Below are 23347 nucleotides of genomic sequence, written 5' to 3' on the forward strand. Positions count from 1 at the left end.
ATGACATATAAACATTTAAATATCTTACTGAATATACTTAACGTTATGTGTCCATCGCAAGTCTGGGTTTTTGTTCGCAGATATGTTCAATACGGGGTGTGCGTACCGCAAACAGATACGCAGGGTGCACCTATACAATGGATTAGACAATATAGCAGCTCCTGTATTAAACCAACCCATTCTTTCATGGACACTCTGCGCAGTTCAGCTATTGACCGTGATGAAGTTGTTTAGGTTGCAATTCGTCATCATTCCATACATGCTTGATTGGATTAAAGTCCGGAAGCCGCTGTGCCTCAATGGTAGAGCGTTCACCTCTGGTGCATGGGGTCCCTATTTTGATCACAGCTCGCGCCAAATGAACTTTGTAGTGGACAAACACCGTGGGGAGTTTCCCCGGGGATCTCCCGTTTCCTCCCAATTTCTTCATTTCACCATTTCATTCATATTAACCGTCTCCTTTAGCCCACAAGGCATAATCGTGGGACGTAAAGCTTAAAGATTTCATTTCATTTCATTTTTGGATTAAGGTCCAGTGACAACCCTTACCAGTTGAGACTTATCTTCACGGTGCTGCCCTATGTGAACGTGCATTATCATCCATGAAGACTGTATGTACCACTGAATAGTCGGATAGACTGTTCAAGGATGACGTACCTGTAGATTTCAGCCGTTTCTGTCAACTGCTGGAACATATGAAGTTGTGTTCGGGCTACTAACATGATGCATGACTCCAAGGCCTCCATACAACGCCCTTTCAACAACATGTTGGTGGTGGTAACATGTTCCCGGTGTCCTCTAACCAAATAGACTTCGGGAATCACTCTCCAAATTGAATCGTGACTTGTCACTGAACAGTACACTAGCACCCTTTTCTTGGGTTCACTCACTATGGGCTATACAACATTGTAGGAATGCCTAGCGCTGCTGTTGTATGCATGGCGGGATGGCGTGCTTACAATATGCATTCGTGTAACCGCTGGTATACAGTTTGATATGATAGGTGGGTCTCAGAGGAGCTGCAGGATCTCTGTGCACGCTAGTCTCTTGATCGGGCATTTAAGACGAGATAACGTTCCTTAAGCAGTCACGCCGACGACCTCCACCCTCAATGATTTCGTTAGCCAGGAAACCATTCCACAGTTGAGGCACAATATTGTGAGAAATATTCAAGTTCCTAAACACACCCTAACTTTGCCCCATTTCTCACCTACCGATGATCCGACTGCATATTACATCATTCACATGTGTTCTCTGGACCAACGTGTGTTCCTAAAACACGTTAACTCTGATCGATATGTATTGCACACTCGAGAGCCATAACTCATTGATTGTTACAGACGTTTTTCGTCGAATGGACTGGTACCAACGCCATTTTAGTCAGGCGTGCTTCCTCTGTTTGAGGATTAGGATAATGCATGATGTCTGGCATTCACAGGAGCAACATGACTTAAGGGTTACTTTTCGAAATTGACATTTCCTTAAGTTTTGGGCATTATTGTATTTACTTCATGTAAAACCATTAATATTGACGTGCATTGCATAACTATATTAACTACAGTAAATATATTAAATACTATCATTAATGAGTGAGCAAATCTAATATGCTTTGACATATATTTCGAAGAACCAAACTCCTTTCGAAAATCTACGGGAGGCAATTATCTCCCATTGCGGGTGCCCATGACCATACGATGATTAAAAATATTTTATCTCAAACTCAGACAATTACCTCACTCCCAAATGGTGCCTCTGGAGAGAAAATATGATTTATACAACTAAACTTTTACAATACCGATCACAGAATGTTACAAATCTTGAAGTGGAAACAGTCCTGTACCTAAAAAATAGGACATTTACCCCTTTTAGTAAAAACTCACCCAAACCATTTTAAGGCCCGAAAAAGAGGACATATCCGTGTAAAAGTAGAGGATTCTGGTAACTCTAACTTAAAATAGGCTATCTAAAACCTAAATTAATTATTCAAATGTTTTTCTCTTAAATGAGTCACGTTTCACCAAATCAATTCCTAACCTACAACCGAGCACCATGTCAATGTTTCCTTTACATGCAACAAAATATCATACAAGTATGATTGATTATTTGGTCTTTTTTTAAAATCTAACTGACATGCATTGTGTTGATTGGTTAGATATCTAATGTGAGTGAATATATATATATATATATATATATATATATATATATATATATATATATATATATATATATATATATATATATATATATAGATAGATAGATAGATAGATAGATAGATATATGGAAAGACATACATTGATTTATTGTTTTCATATTTTAACACCATTCACGACGACCCTAAGAATTGTAGGCAAGGAGAGAAAACAATTTTTCAACTGTTTAGTCTAAAGCTGACATGAAGATTCCAAAGACTGTCATCGCAAATTGATCACTTCACGGTTACCTAGTTATGGACCCGGCCAAATATGTTCCTATAGTTAATGGATTTTTAAAAGCAAGCAAGCATAAGCAGTTCCATAATACGTATAATATCTAAGATAGGTTCTTAAAGTTTTTTTTTTTTTTATTTCTCTGCATAGTGTCGGTATTCAGATATAATATATGTGTATGCCAATAGAGGTGTTTTTCTATATACTTCATAAATCCATAAGTAGCTGTCAAAAATTGTACAAAACCAGAAGGTATTGCAAAACTATTATACAGCAACTTATAAAGGTAACCAAGAAAGTTCTGTCGCTTTTTGTGGAGGTCTCTGTTCAATTGGCCCTCACATCGTGAGTTGAATGCGAATGGAGATAAGGCAAAGGTCAGTTGTTGGTGTGGATATATCCAACATACTACCTGGTTGTGGCGATTCAATTACACCGTTAACTTGCGTAAGGACAGAGTGAACATGGAACCTCCACAGAGCGTCATAAGGTATGCATACAGTAGAAGTTCAGACTGGGGTCGAAGCTCCACGGTGTCATCATCATTGTTTAGCATAAACCGGTTCCAAAACAGCCGAAACCAGCACTGCACCAGAAGAAGATCCTCCTGTGTGTTTGGTGGATTGCTCGCGGCATCGTCCATCGGAAACTGCTACCAGCTGGTCAGAGTATCAATGCAACTGTGTACTGTCAGCAGTTGAGCCATGTTCAAGAAAAATTAAAAATTCTAAAGCCAGCATTTCTGAATCGCAAAGGGGTCCTCCTGTTACAGGACCACATGGCTAGGATGACACCATTATACGCCTTGGATGGGAAACAATATTGTATATACCATACTTCCCGGACATTGCACCGTCTGATTTCACCTGTTCCATTTCTTGGACAGTCGCCGTAGAGGACGCCAGTTCAAATCCCTAGTACAGGTGCAAAATGTACTTGATACCTTCTTCGCTTCACGGCCCACCAAATTCTACCGCGATGGAATTCATGGCCTTTCAGAAGGTTGGCAGAAGATCGTCGATGCTGATGGGGACTATTTTTGAATTTGCAGGTACGTCTTAGGTTACATGTCGATGTTCGAAGATGGTAAGTGAAAAAGCGACAGAACTTTCTTGGTTACCTTTATATATTCAAATTCATTTAGGTAGTTGATATATCTTCAACGCCTAATACACAAACATTGAAACTTTTTAAATGATCAGGACAATTTTAGAGGATAGCTTAAAGAATTAGGGCAAATATGTCCTTTGGTCGTGAAAGAGATACTGTAAATTGCTGAATATAAAAGCATCCAAAAACACATTTACGTAGTATCTGATTTTTCTTACCTCCTTTTTCGCACGTATCTAACAGGTAGCCTTCCTTGAAATGTGAACTGTTGGCAATGGCTGAACGTAGTGCGATTTTCTGATCTCGATATGAAAGCCTCTCCATTCGTGCTGGAACGATTAACGAGAATATGGCCAAAGGTCCAGGCATAGCTTCTGTTGAGTCCACTTCTGTGGTGCCCTTATTCTCAATGTCGTCCATTGTTTGTAATTCTGGACTGGCTGATAAGGAAAAAGTATATATATAAATTATTATATAATCTTATATTAATTATAAATCTTTGTTTGAAGATGTTATAATGGCTAAAATATTACGATAGAATAATCTGCATAATATTGTTTAGTAGTTCCATGTTAACTGATGTTCCATGTTCCATGTTCACTCTAGACTTCAACTTTGAGAATATTAATAAACTCAATACTGTGTTGAGCTTTTTCGTGGCTAAGCGGATAGCGTACTTGCCTTTGGCGTGGGAGACCTGGGTTCGATACCCGGCGGGAGTTCATGTGGTTCGGATTCCACGTTAATCAGTAGGTCCCGTCTCATATAGCATCGCTACTGAAAAGGACTTTAAAGTTAAAATCAATTCAATATTGTGTTCTCATAAGAAAATCATGTTGATTAATAAATGCATATTGCACCAGATATATCAGGAAAAAGATAGTAAAACAATGATGCCTAAGAAGAGACAAAATGAATGGTATCGGGCGAGACATTTTATAATTTCCAATTAATTGTGTTAGCTGAAATGCAACAATAGAATAGGATATTATATTGAATAAATATAACATAATTGAAATTGTGATACCATTAACCGAACAAGTTCAAAAATTCACACACAGATATTATTATTATTATTATTATTATTATTATTATTATTATTATTATTATTATTATTATTATTTTGTTTGTTTTCTTCATTTGTTCTATGAGTCAAAATATATCTATTCAAATTATCAATTCCTATAAGAATAAATCGTGAGTATGCTGGCTCATTGGTAAGGTGTTCACATCTGGTGCGAAGGTTCTCAGTTCGATCCCGGGCCATAGGAGTTTGTATTGGACAATATCACGTCCGTGTTTTCTCGTGATTCTTCTTTTCATCCCATATTTTCATTCCACTAATTTACATATTCCATAATCATGTAATTTCAATAACCACTCGTTTCCTTAAGCCCACAATTCAAAAAACTTTGAACGTAAAACTACAAATTGCATTTCATTTCATTTTTATACAAACAAATGTGGTGTTTCGGAGAAAAGATAGACACTATAGGCAAATTATTGTATTTCCTTAAAGTTGAAGTCGCAACAGGGCCGGCGCGAGGGGGGGTCGAGCCGTGCCATTGCCCAGGGCGGCAAGTCTAATAGGCGGCAAAATTTGAAAAAGAAAAGAATACTATCAAAATATAATGCTTCGTAATAGGCCCACATGGAGAAATAAAATTGCATTCACCTGAGAATGTAATTGAACTTACTTCACTCACATTCGAGATAATACTCAGAAAATTCGGAACATTCTCTTTCATTTTCAATTATCAAACTACTAGCCACAGGTATCTCGTTCAAGATTTTTCTTGCAATGGCGTAGATAAGATTTTCAGTTAGGATGGATAAGACTATCAAGGTTTATTTTATATTTTTTTCTATTCAGCAATTTTCTAACGCTCCACTCCAAGTATGCAAAAGGTTCACTTCCACTTGAGGCAGGCCGTTCTAACCCACAGCTTTTAGAGACATTTAGGTTCTAGCAGCGAGTTAACCAATTTAATAAGCAAATAACCAACTTCCGTTTTGTACAAATTACATATAGCAATGGAGAACGCCTTGTAAAAATTTGCGAATGATTTTTGGTTTCGTACCGGTAACAGACATCACTAGTCTAGGACTCAGAAGTAATAATTAAACAGCTAAAGGAAATGAACTTTCTATCGAAGACATGAGGGGCCAAGGGTACGACAATGACTCGAATATGAAAAGCAAACATTCAGGTATACAGAAGAGAATTTAAGAAATAAATTTCAAAGTCTTCTATGCTCCTCGTGGTAGTCATTCACTAAATCTTGTCTCAACGATGCAATTACAGCATCTCAGTATGCCGTTTCATTTTTTTTACAGCTAAAAAAGTTTGACTTCTTTTCTGCATCAGTTCAACGTTGGGACATACTAAACGAACATATTAGCAGTCTCACTTTAAAACTGTTAAGCACCATAAGGTGAGAGAGCCGAATTGATGCTCTGACTCAACTTACTGGTTAGATATCAACTAGGGGAGGTTTATGATGCCTTAGTTCAAATAAGTAAGGACAATAGAACAGATAGAATGGTCACCCACGATGCTCTGTGTATAGCAAACCAGCTGCGTGGCTACTTTGCTCACTCGTTATCTGGTATGACTTTTTACTCCACATAAACCTAGTAAGCAAAAGTGTCCAGCATTGATTCCCATGTGTTGATGCAGTCGGGTTTCTTGAAAATGTATTTGAGTACTTTGAGAAGAGAAGAAATTACGCAAAGTTTCAATCTTACTTAGTTGATGCGATGAAGGTGGTATCAGCATTAGATATGGATGGTCCACTGATAGGCAATACAGTGCATGCTCGAAGTCGAAAGAAGAAGAGACAATTTCAGTACAAGGCAGAGCTATTGAAGATACACAAACAAGATACAAGATCGATTTTTATTACAAAGTTCTGAGCAACTTAAACATCACAGCGAGTATTTCGATTTTCTATACGATATAAGTAATCTTAAAGATATGCCACCTGAACTTTTGTCTGAAAAGTGTACTAAACTTGCCAGCATTTTAACACACGAATAATCTAAAGATCTTAACCCCAGTGATTTGAAAGATGAACTGAAAGAAGTGTTATCCGCTATAATTAAGCCTAAATGTTCACCAAAAGAGACTTTAAAATTAATTAAGAAACATGACTGTGCTCCCAATGTCAGTGTTGCACTTAGGATTTTGTTAACCTTGCCGGTAACAGTGGCAAGTTGAGAAAGAAGTTTTTCGAAACTTAAGCTTATTAAAAACTATATACGTTCTTTCATGTCTGAAGCACACTTGAGTAGTCTAGCGATATCAACAGCACACGAATTGGCTGGAACATTAGACTATGCGAATGTGATAATAGAATTTGCTCATAAAGCAAGACAAGTTTCTTTCAATTAAGGTATGTTAAATTTATGTCTGTCTATTGTGTTCTAGTACATTATAGGGTTTGGGCTAATCACTTAGTTTTGCCGTAATATCTGATTCAGTATATTATCTTCATGTTCCATACTCTATTGGAAACGCCTTTTGATATAAAATAAACTTAAAATTCTTAGTCGTGACTAAAGCATACCTCTTTTATTTTATTTTCTGTATGCGCTGCTGTACATCACAGAAATCGAGCATACTGAATATTGTGTCATGTATGGAGTCGTTTAAATATTATGTAAGCATTCGAAGGAAGTTCATTTTTTTGTTTACTTTTCCATTTCTTACATGTTTTTAAATGTGGTATATTACTTTCTCGTGACACTTGAACGTCTTCTGTCCAAATAAAGTTTGCGGATTAAAGGGGCGGCATATGAAAGTACCGCCCAGGGCGGCAAAACTACTAGCGCCGGCCCTGAGTCGCAACAATTACAGTACTTTGAACTAGCACTTCAAATTGAACGAATTAGTTATCGCTACTAGTTCCAATGAACGTGCCATTGAAACAGTTCGTAAATGAATGATCCGTCACTAAAACTGGTTAAACAAATGATAGACAGATATGTTAGTTGTAAATGAAGACAAAACAACAACAATCGAGTATTGTTATCAGTGGCATATTTACGATTTTGTTTCGGGGGGCTTTGCTAACTTTATTCCTGGAAATGTGAAAATTCCGAAAGATATTTCATTGACTTTAAAACAAAATTTCGGAGGGACTTAAGCCCGGAAGCCCCCTTAAATACGCCACTGATTGTTAGCTACGTACAACAAATCTAGCTCAACTATTGAGCTCCATAATATCCTCCTATACCCAAATATTAAGCTCAATACATTGTAAAATTGCACAGATGGATAGATTATTGCTGAATTGTCATAGCAAATTTTGCACCGAAATAAATTGTTTTACCTGTGGACCTACATACAGTACATTCCTTACAATTGTTCAGATTTGGTTTTAGAATATTATAGTTCATTCCAAAAGCAAACTAGTTGTTAGAACGAATTTAAAAAGAATTTTTTTTTCGAAATTTATATGAAATTGCATATTAGATTTATTTGATTAAATTCAATAGATAATACATTTACATATTTGGAACCTGTGTATTAGGGGATCTATTGAATTAGTTATAATCTCCGGAAATCGGAACTTCTTTGGCCAATATCTCGGGAGCGGTACGATTGACCCGAAAATTTCCGTCACTTCTTTTAGATAGTTTTTAATGCTCTATCGAATGGAGGGCTCAAAATTGAAAAAAAAAATAATAACAAATAACAGACAGACAGACAGAGAATTCAGTAACGAAGTTTTCAAGTTCGTTGAAAATGGGTATACTTTTCAATACATTGCAAGAAATTATATTGGATACAATGAAAGTCTAACTAAATGGTAAGCATACTTACAGAAACAGTAACAGTAAAAATGAGGTAGGATTCCAGAACACTAGTTCAAGCTCTTACTACGAGTCACTGGTATTATGAATTAACTGATTTTTTTAAAAAAAGAAAAATATTATTCTAATTTCTGTGTGTGAGAATACTTTAAAATGAATATTTTCTTTCTTTCTTTTCCCGCAAGAAACTTACCAATTGCAGTATTGTTACTCAATATTTAACTATATAATTAAACTAACACAATGCAAAGGAAAGAGTAAGAGTGTATTATTAGTTTTTTCTTTCCAGTACTCTCTTAATTATCTTTACTCAAAATATAGTGTGTTTGCATTAAAGCAAGGAGTACATAGTAGATAATACTGTACATGTGTTCCAGTGACACATATAAAGGAATTTATGGTACGTGTCGACATGAAATAATTGTGTTAGAACCTGTTTATTATTATTATGTTTAATGAACCACGATTACTCACCGAGACCAAGAGAAACGGTGATAATGACAAGGATAATAATGGTGGAATGAAGAAAATAGGAGGAAACGGGAGAACCCGAGAAAACCCATGAACGCTGTGCTTGCCCACAACAAAGCGCACATGGCAGGAGCTGAGATCGAACCACGGACCCCATATACAGTCAGCGACAAAAATTCTTTTCGTTTGTTTAAATTAGTTTCGTAAATAACTCCAGAATTGATGGACAATTTGAGTACAGTTTTCAGGAAACTAAAAAGAATATAATTTTCTGTACATTCCAACCATACCATCATTATTCTCAAAACACATTTTACCAAACGGAAAGAAATTTTGTTGCTGTCTGTACCAGGAGTGAGTGCCATACTATAGCTACTGTAGCCCTATTATTATTATTATTATTATTATTATTATTATTATTATTATTATTATTATTATTAATACAGATATTTAGTTTCCTATATTTTAATGGTCTATGATTTCTTTGCTTTAAGTTGATAAATATTCTTATATTAGAAATATTTTATTCAACATGTGCAGGTGAAAATCCGGGTATTGTATCCATTAATAATCAAGTTTTATGTAGAGCTAACCTTTGTTATACGCCTATATCTAATTAATCTTCATTCTTTCCCTATAAATCAGAAGGAAACGACTCCTTACTCGCATCATATACTAACATATTTCCACCAGCTAACTCTGCTAGATAAATGAAGAAAAATATGTATTTCAGCAAAACAATCGGCAATAGATTTAAGTGTGAACATGAATACAAAATATTCTTTTAGCAACATTAGCATTTATTCGTATGATATTTAAAAGATTACACTTTTATTAGTCATCAGTACTGAGCTAATAAGAATAGTCTATTCTCTGTTAGTCAACTATTATTTTACTAGCTTTGATATTTAAGCAAAAAAGCAAGTGCATATCATGAATATCTGTATTATACATTTTCATAGGATGATCCGCTTTTTAATATAAATTTTCAAAATCTGAAAATCTGGAAACCCTAGATACATCCTATTTCTTTAAAATCAAATACAGGCTTTCCTAAAATTTAAAAACAATTGGTGATCATCATATTATATTTCTTTCGTTGTCTAATGGAAATGTATACAAAAAATTACATACATTAGTTGTAAGTTTTTACGTCTATAATAAGGTACGTATGTTATAGAAAAACAAGCGACATTTAATATGTTTTAAAAAATGGTATTTTTCTTGTAATTTTTGTCTTGCTTTGCCGTTTATTGGTTGATTCATGGACAATACAACTAGACTAAGGTTTTTTTGATACATATTTTTGAAATTCGGTAAGTAATCATTAAAAAAAATCTGTAATAGACAGTGATAATAATAATAATAATAATAATAATAATAATAATAATAATAATAATAATAATAATAATAATAATAATAATAATAATAATAATAAGTAGCACGAATAATCTTATTTGTGAAGTGTTGTTCTTTACGTATAAGTATGATAATAACAGTTTTATATGACAGTTCATGTTATTAAATGTATAATTAAAAAAAAAAAAAACTTTTGAAAGGAAGTTTTCAGCAAGTCTTCACTCTTACAATTTCCATTTTATGGGAGATTATGGCATGCAACATATTGTTCGTGTCATCATGTCTCCCTTGTAAATGTACGTACAGTAAATGAGCATGTATGTATATTTTGAAAAAAAGAATCTTCGGACTATGATTTATTGAAGCTGTGTGCCAGAAATACTTATCATGAACATTCCCCACTGACCTGACAATTTCTCATCGATCTTCAGCTGACGTTTTAGAAAATGTTCTTCTACTGGGCAGGAGTTTAACATTACAAGCATGTAATAAAATGTAGTGTAACAGTTACATGACTTTCGTGTCAAAAAACTTTCCGCTGGAAGTTCCCTCGTTTCTAGAACATGTAACCCTAGATTTCTTGCTCTCTTTCTTCCATTCTCTAAGTCAAAAATAGTCGCTGAATTGCTCCGAGTCAATATGATCATTTTCTCATACTTAAACTACTAAAGTCAATCATCAATAACAATATAATAATGGATTTTTTTAAAAAATAATTAGCATACTAATGATATGTCATTAGAGCAAAGTAATGTCTGGTCTTATTACTTTTATTTATTTTGCCTTTATTATTATTGTTGTTGTATTAGCATATGTACTTTTTAAGACCAGACTTAGTCTGTTAATGTCATTATTTGGACGTGTTCTAGCAAAGGCTTCCATTGCGATAAATACAAGGCTTAAAACTGCTACAAAAGAGAGAAATAAACCAATGCTTGATACTATATTTCATACAGTATAAATGTCAGAATATTCTGAATAACATCATGATATTCCTCTTAATTCTAGAAAGTGTTGAGGAAAAATGTGATATTTACTCCTGTAAATATTACTAAGAATTAAATTTTTAATCATGCAGGGTTTATCTTGTTCCCCTAAACAGAGGAAATCACTGAATAATCCCCGTTATAATAGCAAATAAACCTTATTTATAGTACGTTATAATAGCTAATACAACCCCTATGGATAGTACAAGGTGAAAATTGTGCTATTACGTAATTTGTATAATTCATGTCATACAATATCTAATGATACATTTTAAATGTCTTGATGTAGGAACTTTGGGACAGATCAAAGCAAGAATTTTCTTTTGAAGCACATAATATCCTTGTAAATAGATCCTTGATGTATTCTTATTACGTTCCTTGCATATTTAATTTCTTCTATCCCTAACATTTTGCGCACTCACCACCGATTTCCCAGAATAGGTAGAAAGGTATGGCTCGCTAGAGGTGCTAGAAATACAACCTTTAGAGATCATTCAGTACTTGGAATTATCTTTAACCTTTGCATTTTTATACCCTACTGTCGTTAGTTTGTGACAGAGAAGTAAAGAAACTTCAATCAGACAATTTCGGATAATTGAAAGTTATTATTATTATTATTATTATTATTATTATTATTATTATTATTATTATTATTATTATTATTATTATTATTATTATTATTATTATTATTCAGGAAGTTATGAATACTGGAATGAATTTTGGGGATTACAGGCATTAAGTGACAGCAGAAAATTTATTAAAAGAGATTTTATTCAGAAAATACTAGACAATGGATATCTTAGTGGATACTGCTTACATAACACAGGTATAAGTGTACCAATGTATAATATAAGAAATGGATCAACATTAGTTCCCTTGAATCCAAAATTTGTAATTTTAAGAAGAATGGCCAATTCTTTTAATCTAATTTGATAAGCCTATTTTTATCAGCACAGAAGTATAAACTTTAAAGTTTGAAAAATCTTATATTTTTGACGATGTATCTATTTTGAAACTGAAAATATTTGGTATTAATTTGACAAGGAATTATTGTTTAATCCGATAATATTTTATTTTATCATTATTTTTTATTCTTTCAACAGGTAGGTTATATTGTGTGCGATATGTGAATTTTTATCTGATAAGAAGCTGTATCTTTGCCATTAGGCTGTTCATGGTACAGAAATAATAATAATTATTATTATTCAATGTTTCCTACGTTTCTGCAATGTACCGAAACCGCTTGATGATGAATGGTCATCGGTTGTAAGACACTGCTAAAATGTACAAAAAAATATCTTCATAAAGTTCTCTTCATTACGACACTACCAGGACGACAGTGCATAATATAATAAATGAGATATTAACCTTAAATTATCATTAACTCTTTAAACATTTAATTTTTGTGTGAATAAACTATCGTCCAAAGATGAGACGTATACCAGTAAATAGATTATATCAAGCTGAATAAAATAACACGCTTAACGAAAAATTTTCATGCGTAGTTTTCGAAATAATAAAAAACCGGACTTTTGGGGTGCGGAAAAGTACGTCCTTCATTGCCAATAAAATTTACAGTTTTGTTGTAAAAATGACTATATATTTATGTACTGTATATGTAAATAAATACACTGTTCAGTATCAGATTGTATTGTCTTTTCCAAACGATTACACGTATAGTCCTATAGGCAAGTACTACTTGTTATTTTACTAAAAAATATCTTGTGTATGTATGCCTGTATGTATTTATGTGTAGGTATGTGTGTGTGTGTGTGTGTGTGTGTGTGTGTGTGTGTATGTGCTGAAATCCGTTCTTGTTGTCAGCGTCTAATACTCAGAGAAATAACATACAACAATATGGTCGTCCAATGTGTTTTGTTTCATGTAGACAAACGGTGATCTCTCCAGCAAAATTTGCATCAAAGAACATATTTTATTTTGAAACTACGCTAAAACATATTACTGCAAAATTACAATATATCACTGGGAAAAGGGCTGTCATTACATTCTGGTTAAATGACCATTTAGTATAACACAAGAAGGAGATTCCTTTTAAAATAAACAATAGCTCAACAGCGTTATAGTAATACATTCAATTAGTATTATGATTTGAGCCGTACTTCTCGTGTTAACCTTCTCAATAATTTGACAACGATAAAATACTAGAATCTTACCTAGCATTTCGTTCTCTATTACCAAAAACAACGAATGGTTTAAGTTAATTAATTGAAACGTGCGGTCGAACATCGGGACAAACGCCATCGATAAAATTGCGCACGAGGGGCAATTTAAAAGTCTAGCTCCCTTTTCACCCAAATAGGACAATCTGTACATGTACCCCGTTGCTCTACTCAACTTCCCACAAACAGAAATGTTCCAGTAATTACTGAGAATCTTTCTTTTCTTTTTCACAAATATCTGGACGTTTCACTAACAATCCAAGCTTTGTTCAGGTTCAAGTTCACGTTTTATGTCCCTTCGTCCACCCGCACGCCTCAATTGATCATTATGTGACACCTCCACATACCTTTGTCGTATAGACGGGATGTTAGTATATGCTTGATTCGATTCATGTTAGTATGTCTTCACTCCAAAAGACTTAATATGTATCAACAAACTACAGTAAACAACTTAACCATAATGGTTACACAGAGCTCTGTACAAGAGCAGGAGAACAAAAAGAGACACTTTTGTATGGTAGAATACATATCAATACACAGTACATCATATGATTATATCAATAAGAACGGTCATTTTAGAAATGACTTTTTTCTTTTTTAGTGATTAATTTTTCCTTCGTGCTAGTGGCATTGCGTGACGACCAGAGATGAATGTAGAACATATACATGCACATAAGCTCATGTGAAACAGTGCATCTATATCCTTGGGTTCTACGTTTAAGGCATAAGGGAATAAAGACCACTTTTGGTTATTTTGGACATTTTTATATTTAAGATCTCTATCTGGAATCCCTTTTCAAGCATAAAAAATTCATACCCAGATATTGTCAATAGATCTTATAAAGTAAAAGAAACTCTTCAATTATTTAAGTGTTTTGTTTTATGTATTTTTCTCACAACTTTAGTCATTTGATTTGACACTCTTGTGCTCTGAACACTTCATACATAAAAACAAGGACGAAATATTCCTATATTATTACAGACCTGGCTACTAGTAATGGAGTGTTTTCTAACAAACTTCACAAAAAAGGAGAAGGTTTTCAATTCGACTAGTTATATATATATATATATATATATATATATATATATATATATATATATATATATATATATATATATATATATATATATAATGTTATAATGTGTGTGTGTATGTAAGTGTACGGTCACACACAACTTGAACATAGTTCCACCTAGTTTGATTATTCCTTTTTCTTTGAAAGAGTATACTCTCCCAGTGGTCCTATATAAATTTCATTAATATATAATGATAGCTCCAAAGTTCTAGTCTTTGGAGCTAGATCATGCAACACCTAAACAAGTATAGTGTGAAAAGCGTAATTAACCAATTTTAATACGCGTGTGGTCAGCAAAACTTCGGCGTAGGTGCATCGATTTTGATGCTTGTTTATTTGTTTGAAAGAGTATTCTTTCCTGGTAGTCCCACCTAAACTTCATACGAATCTGACGATAGTCTTTGGAGCTAGACCATAAAAGTCTACAATAGCTGACAGTATTCATACCATAATTGTGTGTATGAGCATGCATAACTTCATCATAAGGACAATGATTTTGATGAGTTTTTACTTTGTTAGAAAGAGTATGCTTTCGTGGCGATACCGTGTAAATGTTATCATAATCTAATAAAATTCTTTAAATTTACACCGTGAAATTCCTCACCAGATGATTTTGTTAGTATCATGCGTATGTTCACATATAATTCCGCAACGTGTAGACACACACACACACACACACACACACATATATATATATATATATATATATATATATATATATATATATATATATATATATATATATATATATATATATATATATATATATATATTATACACTCATGTGCAAAACTTAAGAATTATGCTATTTGCATGATTTATTGCACTCAGAAAATGGTGAATCAGCCATATATAATTGGAATGTGGAATTGCAAATGGATACAGTCCGAAAACACTGGAAGAGAATACACAGGATGGGCAACAGAGACGAAAATGCATGGGCATGGGAAAATTCGGAAATAGACCAATGTAATTTTCGAGGGTTAAGCGTAAGGTATAGGACATCAATAGTGTGTGTGATCGCCCCGCACTTCAATACATGCACCGCAACGTGATTGCATGCTGAGAATGAGATTATCAAGAAGTGGCTGGGGTATGTTTTGCCATTCCTGTACAAGTGCCTCCCGAAGCTCAGGAATGGATCTTGAAGCCATATGACGACGTGCAATTCGCCTGCCAAGCATGTCCCACGCATGCTCGATGGGGTTCAAGTCCGGTGAGCAACTGGACCAATCGAATCCCTTGATATCCTGGTGCTCAAGGTACTCATCCACTATGGCAGCGCGATGGGGACGTGCCTTATCATCCATTAGAATGAAGTCAGGACCCACTGCACCCAGAAACAGACGAACGTATTGGTCCAAGATGTCATCCCGATACATTGCACCAGTGACGGTACCCCGTGGGAAGACATGCAGAGGTGTACGGGACTCCAGGATGATCCCACCCCATACCATAATTCCGCCGCCCCTGTACTGGTCTACAGCAGTCATGTTAGCTGGAAGGAATCGTGTTCCTGGTTCTCTCCAGATGAACACACGTCGAGAATCACTGGTGAGACTGAACCTGGATTCATCTGTGAACAGGACATGACGCCATTGTTCCGGGGTCCATGCGTGATGTTCTCTGGACCAATTCAACCGAGCTCTTCTTTGCTGTGGGGTCAATGGAAGACACCTTGCTGGTCTTCTGGCATACAAGTGTCCCTCAGCTAACAGTCTATGCACTCTAAATCTTGACACTGACGTTCCTGTAGCAGCTGTAAGGTCTCTAGAGAGATCTGAGGCAGTGCTGTGTCTGTTGCGGCTGGCAGTTAGACGTAAGTAACGGTGTTCCTGGTCACTGGTGCTCCTTGGACGACCTCCACCGAACCTCCGAGAGACGTTTTCACCTCTTTGGAATCGTCGCCAGATACTCGATATGACACTTTGTAGGATACCCAATTCACGAGACGCGTCCATCTGGTTCTGACCCCTCTCGAGTCGCCCGATGATTTTTCCACGCATAACATCATCAATATGGCCTCTTTGCGCCATTCTTTTACACGTTCACTGGCACTATGTCAAGTAATGCAGCTTTGATTCACAAGTCTCTAACGTCTGGAACACAAGTGCTTGCGTGTTGAAACAGCGCTCATCACCAATCATCGTTCAATGGGTGTTACAGCATCACCAAGCGGCAACATTGGGAGTTATGCGTGTCAAGCAGTCAGGTATGTGTAATAGGATAAATTATATGCATTTACCATACTCTCCAAAACTGTTGTCTATGTATTTTCACATTATTCTTAAGTTTTGCACATGAGTGTATATATAGTAGTCACGTATTCACGCATGTTTCGTAGGGCAAACAATTTTATAGGAAGTTTGTGTCTTTTAGTTTAGGAATGCAACTAAACTACTGGGGGTAACGAAAAATTGAAAAAAAAAAACTTAAAAGACATAATCAACTTCAAGAACGCAGTGAAAACCAGAAAATAAAAAAAACATATTAATCGACTTCAAAATAACTACTAAAAAGTAGAAAATAATAAAAGAGCTTAAAAAGTAGAAATTATTAATAATCGCTTAAAAGCTGAAAATAATTCGTTACAATTATCTATAAAGAAAATTTATGTCAAGCCAAGCAAATGAGTGCTTAATATAAAATTAGTTTAAATGATAATTTTACGAGGCATTTAATTTGAATGGCTTGCCAGACTTTAATTTTTTAATAGATAATGGTAATGAATTATCTTCAGCTTTTAAGCGTTTATTATTATTATTTTATGCTTTTAAAAATTTCTACTTTTCAGCAGTTTTATTGAAGTAGGTTTAATATTTTTAAAAAAAGTTTTTTATTACTGACAAATCTAATTTTTGTACTACCAGGTAATTTTTAGTTCACCTCTGATGCTAGGATTCCTGAGTTTGAGGTAAACAACATTATGCTTGTATGTTTTCTCGGGTCTTGCGCTTTTCCCCACATTCTCATTCCAACATTTTTAATTTAACGTCCCACGGTTATGTTCCGAAACTAAAGGAAACAGTGATGATGAACTGGATAGTAATGGTAGAGTGAAGAAAATGGGAGAAATCTGTAGAACCACGAGACCCCCCCCACACACAGTTTTTCTATCAAAAAGCTCACTCAGTAAGAGCTGGGATCAAACCAGGGAGCCCATACGCTTTATATTACTTGAATTAAATTTTGATTATTAAAGTTTTATGCATAACAAAAGTTAATTATAACGAAGATATTTAACTAGAATTGAAGCTAAGCATTTTAATTAGTTAAGCATAAAATGAACCCACATATGATTTCTAAAACAACTGAAAATACGTTAAGGTGCTTCTTTACCCCATGATCTGAACAAAATATGTTTCCCTAAGATGAAGTATAAATGTAATCTGAATCTTATTTTAGTAAAACGCCAACTGGAGCTTCTAGAAGTAATTAAATGTTCATTAAAGTTTTAAATTCTAGGGAATCAAAATTCCATATTTTTCTAGGGTGCTAAACTTTACATTTTTCTAGGGGTAATAAATATTAATTGTCCTCCCAGGAAAAGTTAGTTATGGAGTTGTTGTATGACTTATTCTCTAATTTTTGATTCAATCTGTTTTGGGGCAAAGGTTCGAAATCCATCTCTTCGAGTAAATTGGTACAAATATTGTCGTTCCCTACCAAAATATCTTGGAAAGACAGGGGAAATGTGCTGCCATCTACTGGTACTCAGCGTTACTTTAAACTCACCTGAAATGGTTCTTCTTCGCACCTCTTATAAGACTTTGCATGATCTCCAGACTTCAGTACATAAAGCCTTTGTCCTCATCCAATGAATTCTTCAATTTAAATGTTTAAATTCTAGCGTTGCCAGGTCTACAGATTTATCTGTAGATTTACATATATTTCAAAGCAATACGGAAACAATTTTTGATGTAATTTACAGATTTTTTGGTATTATTTTTTCTATTTTTGTATTAATTTATATAACAAACAGTCATATAAACTTCTTTTACGGGTTTTCATATTTCCAGAATAATTATATAATAATTGTTTGTTTATACTTATTTGTTTTAAATAATAGTTGTTAAAGTAAATAATGTTGTTAAGTATCGATGGACATTTTTGGTAAAGTATTGATGGAAATTTTTGGTATCCATCTTTGTCCATCTTTTTTTAAAGGTGTGTTTCTTTTCATAAATGATATTTCTAACTGGTTTGTTATTATATATTTAATCGTTTAGGAGTTTTTTCAATCAAAACATGTTACTTTCTCTCTCTCTCTGTCTGTGAAAAGAATCAAATTAACAATATGTTACATTACAAACGGCTTCATAATATTAAATGAAAAGGTCTCAATGATTGTGTCCAATTACAGCATTCAGTATATAATAATTTAATTTTTAATGTTAAAACCTACTACATTAACATCATTTATTAAAACAAGATGAGCATAATGTTTTAATTATTGTCTAGCAGAAGTAATAGCAAAAATCGGTTAACTAACATTCGACATTGAGCAAACCAACTGCAAAAGAAATATTGAGTGGGTGACATTGGACAGGAATATAAATGTCGAGTCCCACTGACAAAGAACCAGAAACCATCCTGTTGATAAAACCGCAGATTATTACGTATGTTATAGACATTTGTGATGCCTCTGAATGCTGTAAGAAGTTATTTCATTTGCTCTGATTCAGCACTATTTGTTAAATATGTGAACTGTGTTGAAGAATCTTAGAATAAGATAATCATTACATACAGTATACTTATCTAAATATTTTAATAAAAATACGGATTTTTACAAATATTTTGGCTTTCCGACCTGGCAACGTTGCCGAGTTGATTAATTTGTTTGGTTTGGCGGAGAACTGTTTCTTAGTTTCTATATTGTATGTCTCATTTGTTATTTCTAATTAAAGTTGTAACTAGTCACTTAATATTGAAATTAATTAAGTACAAAATGAACACACCATGAAAATTACAATAGAGCCCCATAAAAATAACTAATTATTAACAAATAAGTAATTAATGTTTACAATTTAAATATGTTCAAATAATCTTTTAAAAGTTGTTTTAAACGGTTATGTAATAATAATTTGTCTCATAGTTACTTGTTTTAAATGATAATTATTTAAAGTAGATAATGTTGTTACTTATTGATGGAAATTTTTGGTATCCATCTTTGCCCATTGATCCTTCATTCTTTTTTCTGTGTGTTTCATTCCAGTAATGATGTTTGTAATTGGTTTGTTATTATATATTTAATTGTTTAGAAATTTCTTTTAATCTGAACGTTCCCCTCTCATTCTACCTCTCTCTTTCTCTCTCTCACTGAGAACTGAAATTAGCTCTGTGTTACATTGTAAACACCTTCAAAATATTAAATGAAAAATTTTTTAACTACTTTACATATTAGAATATAAACGTTCTTCAATACAATTTAACTTTTAAACTATCTATTTAAATTTCTTTTTAAAACAGTCGGAAACGATCAGCCGTTTTAGCTAAACATATAAGGTTTGACAAATCCTTTTATATCACAGGTTTCAATTAATGCAATCACACGAAAAAAATGAATTCAACTGGACATTGTACTATGTTTGATATGAGGCAACAAGGTTTCAAAAATTGAATATATATATAATCTCTTTTTAAAAATCCATATTCTCACAACTGTAGTAGTGAATTTTAAATCTTCCTTGAAACAAAGGAACCTGTTGGTTATAAAGAATATTCATATTTGACTTATTTAATTTCATCTGTAGAGAATACAAGACTTTCCAAAGAATAGGTTACTGGCGCCTAGTTTTCTTTTCTGAACAATTCTTTATTTATGTACCTATTTAATAAAACTACCTTCCTATCTTATTGCTAACAGTTACAATAATAGGTGTGAATTAACTGAGATGAGAAAGGAAACGTTCACTCCCAGAATCCTTATGAGTACAGTAAAATTTACATAATACTTCTGTGCTTCGAACGTTATACGCTATTTCTATCTCTATCATTTTTCTTTTGCTAATCTATAATATTTCTTCTACTTCGATTCCCCGTTACCCAGACGACCTCTTTCTGTTGATGGAAGAATGTTTCCAGTTTATATTGGAAACCTTCCATCATCTTACACTACTCAGAGCTCATTTTTTCCCAAACAGTTTCTTTCTCTCTTTTCAATTATATCCAATATTACTACCAGAAGTGCCCGTTGTTAGATATAGATAACATATAGTTCAATATTAAAACAGGAAAAATGGAGCAATAGATAATATATGAAGTGAATGATCAAAAAAGTAAAACATGGGTACGAATAACAAACAAAATAAAACAAGACAAAATCTAAGTAGAATATTTTGTAGGCCTCTCAATAAAGAACTGATAAAAATATTAGTAAATATTACGTTTGGGTATTATGAAAGAGCATTGATAAACAGAAACATTTAAACTATGTGAATTCAGAAAAATGAAGAAAATTAACTGGAAAAATGAAATGTTAGCAACATGAGAACTTCTTTTCTTATGCTCTCGCACATTTCTTTTCGAATTCTCAGCAACATTTCAATAATTAAAAAAAAAAAAGATAAATAATTCTGCTGGTAGGCCAAAGTTAAGGAAAAGCTAGAGATGTAATTCATCGTAGCCTGAAACAAATGAGAATAAATAGAACAGAAAAAGAAGTGCTAGTGAAGTTCTGTTCTGTTTCCTGCTCTACTTTGTAGAAAGAAAGCTGAGCTTTTGCATCTCGGAACTAGTGAAGCCTACTCAGCTCCTTTTTTTCCCAGGGGCAACAATAAAATGTAAAATAAATGTGATCTTAATATTGTGAACTCTACAGTCAGTCTTCAGTGATATGCTGTATGTCTTGCAGTGAATTGGTTTGTGTTGTTGCCTTGTTGAGAACCTAATAGGTACCTAAAGGGACAACATCGAGTTTTCGAAGGTCCATTTATTACTGTACATGAACTGTGCGTTATATATATATAAATCCTTTTGTCATGAAGGAAAGAGAATGCTATTGTGTTTTATGTCTCAAAATAGTTGTTTTAATTAAATTAGGATTATAATCATAGACGCTTCGCATTTTGCTACGCGATTTTTCATTGCCACTGCACTTTTATAATTATCAGTAGCAAACTGCGATGCGACGCATTTTAAATAAACCGCCGGTGTGTTTATATTTAAAGTATTTCATTTTTAAAACAAAAAAAGCATGGGTATAAAAGAATGGGTTATTGTCAAAATCTGCAAGTTGTAAAGATGATGATAAGATTATTTAGATATCCATTTCATTGTAATGGTTTCAGAGCAAACCTTGAGGAACAATTAATGGTAAGACAGAGATTAAATATTCTTTCCTCATCTTAAATGTAACCTATAGTACTACACGTTGCAACTGAATGCAATACAAAAGGATTATGAATAACACCGATTAACATGCGAATTACATACATTGATCATACTCGTGTAAGCTGGATTTTGTACATGATACAGATTGCATTCCACTAACAAAATAATCTTAATAAGTTCATGTATTTATGCGCTACACAATGCCCACGTAAAACATATCAAAGCTTATATATAGCAAAGCAAAGAATCGGGATAAATACGCCTACAGATCATTTTGACCATTGTATAGGATCAAGTGCTATAAAGTGCTATGTTATTCAGTGTAAGTTTGATTCTTAAAATAGTTCTCAAAGTTCAATATAGACCATGAATTCTGATGTATATAATATATAAATGTGAACACACGCGCACGTGTGTGTGTGTGTTTTATAAACAAATATGCAGCCAAAATGAACAATTTGACTCATTTCGTATAACAAGAGATATATGTAAATGCATATGCGTGTTTCAGATGGATGCGCTTGGGTAAATCTTTTTCTGAAGTTGTTCAGATAACTGTTTCATGCAGACTTCATTCTTATGCAATTTTGTGTGTGATTGCTTTATTATATACGTACATGAGAATTTTTATTTATTTATTTATTTTTAAAAAAGGCAACATGCATCCATTTATAAAGGCAAATGCGTCGGACTTGGAGTAGTGTAACTTACCTTGAGTAAAGCTAAATATCGAAGTCCTGGAGCGAGCATCATCATCATCATCTTCCCCTTTTGCCAAGGGAACCTCCAATGCATTGCTTTTGGTGGTAGCCACTATGAATAATATTCACTTCAGAAACACGTTTCCTTTATCTTGGAGTTAAATTCAATATCATACACAATACAAGAAATAACACTTGTAAAAGAGTACTGAACAATAAATACAAATTGCATACGTATCAGTTTTGAAGAACGACAAACAACAGCATCCAATAACTTTTATTTACTTAAAAAAAATTGTTTCTTTTTGCTTGTTCTTATATTCTTTTTGAATTCGAAAAGAATTACAAAAAGAAGTTTCATATACGCTTACATAAAAAGTCACTTTTCTTTTCAGCTTCGTTTCCAATTCGACCTCTTTAACTCTGATTGCGCATGTCCCAACTACCCTTGTGCGTGTTAATACTGTAAGTTTCCTTTCGACACGCGACACTTTTCTCGTAGGATATTTACCCATATAGAAACACACAAAATTACCGTAATGCGTGTTTCAAGGTCCTTCCGTATATTACCTTCTTCCTTTCTTTTTTTCTTTCTTCATTTCTTGTGTGTGCGTTGTTATTTTACTTCAACAGGTCGCCTAAACACAAGTATTTCGTTCTTTTTTTCTTGTTATTGTTATTGCAAATCGATTTGTTTTCCTCATGCTCCATCAACGTTAAGTAATATTAATTTGTATTAAGAGCTTCCATATGGGTGAGTTGTTTGTTTTTCTTTTTAGGAAGAGGGAGAGGGAAATCAAGATAATATAGGAAAACTATAGTATTTTGGACGGGGGGGGATTAAAATTTGTTAAGTACTTCTTAACAGGGCTTTACTTTACGAACAGT

At 33.6% G+C, this 23347-nt stretch overlaps 1 protein-coding gene across 3 annotated transcripts in view; it reads right to left on the reverse strand.

The window, feature by feature from the left end:
* Positions 1–23347, reverse strand: part of LOC145690770 (uncharacterized) — a 132067-nt gene that overhangs the window by 31466 nt on the left and 77254 nt on the right. For 2 of the 3 annotated variants that reach the window (XM_081766013.1, XM_081766022.1), the window contains exons 2-3: positions 22470–22571; positions 3755–3976 (exon numbers count right to left, since the gene is read on the reverse strand). In XM_081766013.1, coding sequence (XP_081622139.1) covers positions 3755–3976; positions 22470–22571 — 324 coding nt within the window. The remainder of the gene's footprint in view (positions 1–3754; positions 3977–22469; positions 22572–23347) is intronic. The other variant, XM_081766031.1, reaches the window with a different exon arrangement.

This window comes from Thermobia domestica, chromosome 1 (assembly GCF_964235325.1).
Source record: "Thermobia domestica chromosome 1, izTheDome1.hap1.1, whole genome shotgun sequence".
NCBI classification, from domain to species: Eukaryota; Metazoa; Arthropoda; class Insecta; order Zygentoma; family Lepismatidae; genus Thermobia; species Thermobia domestica.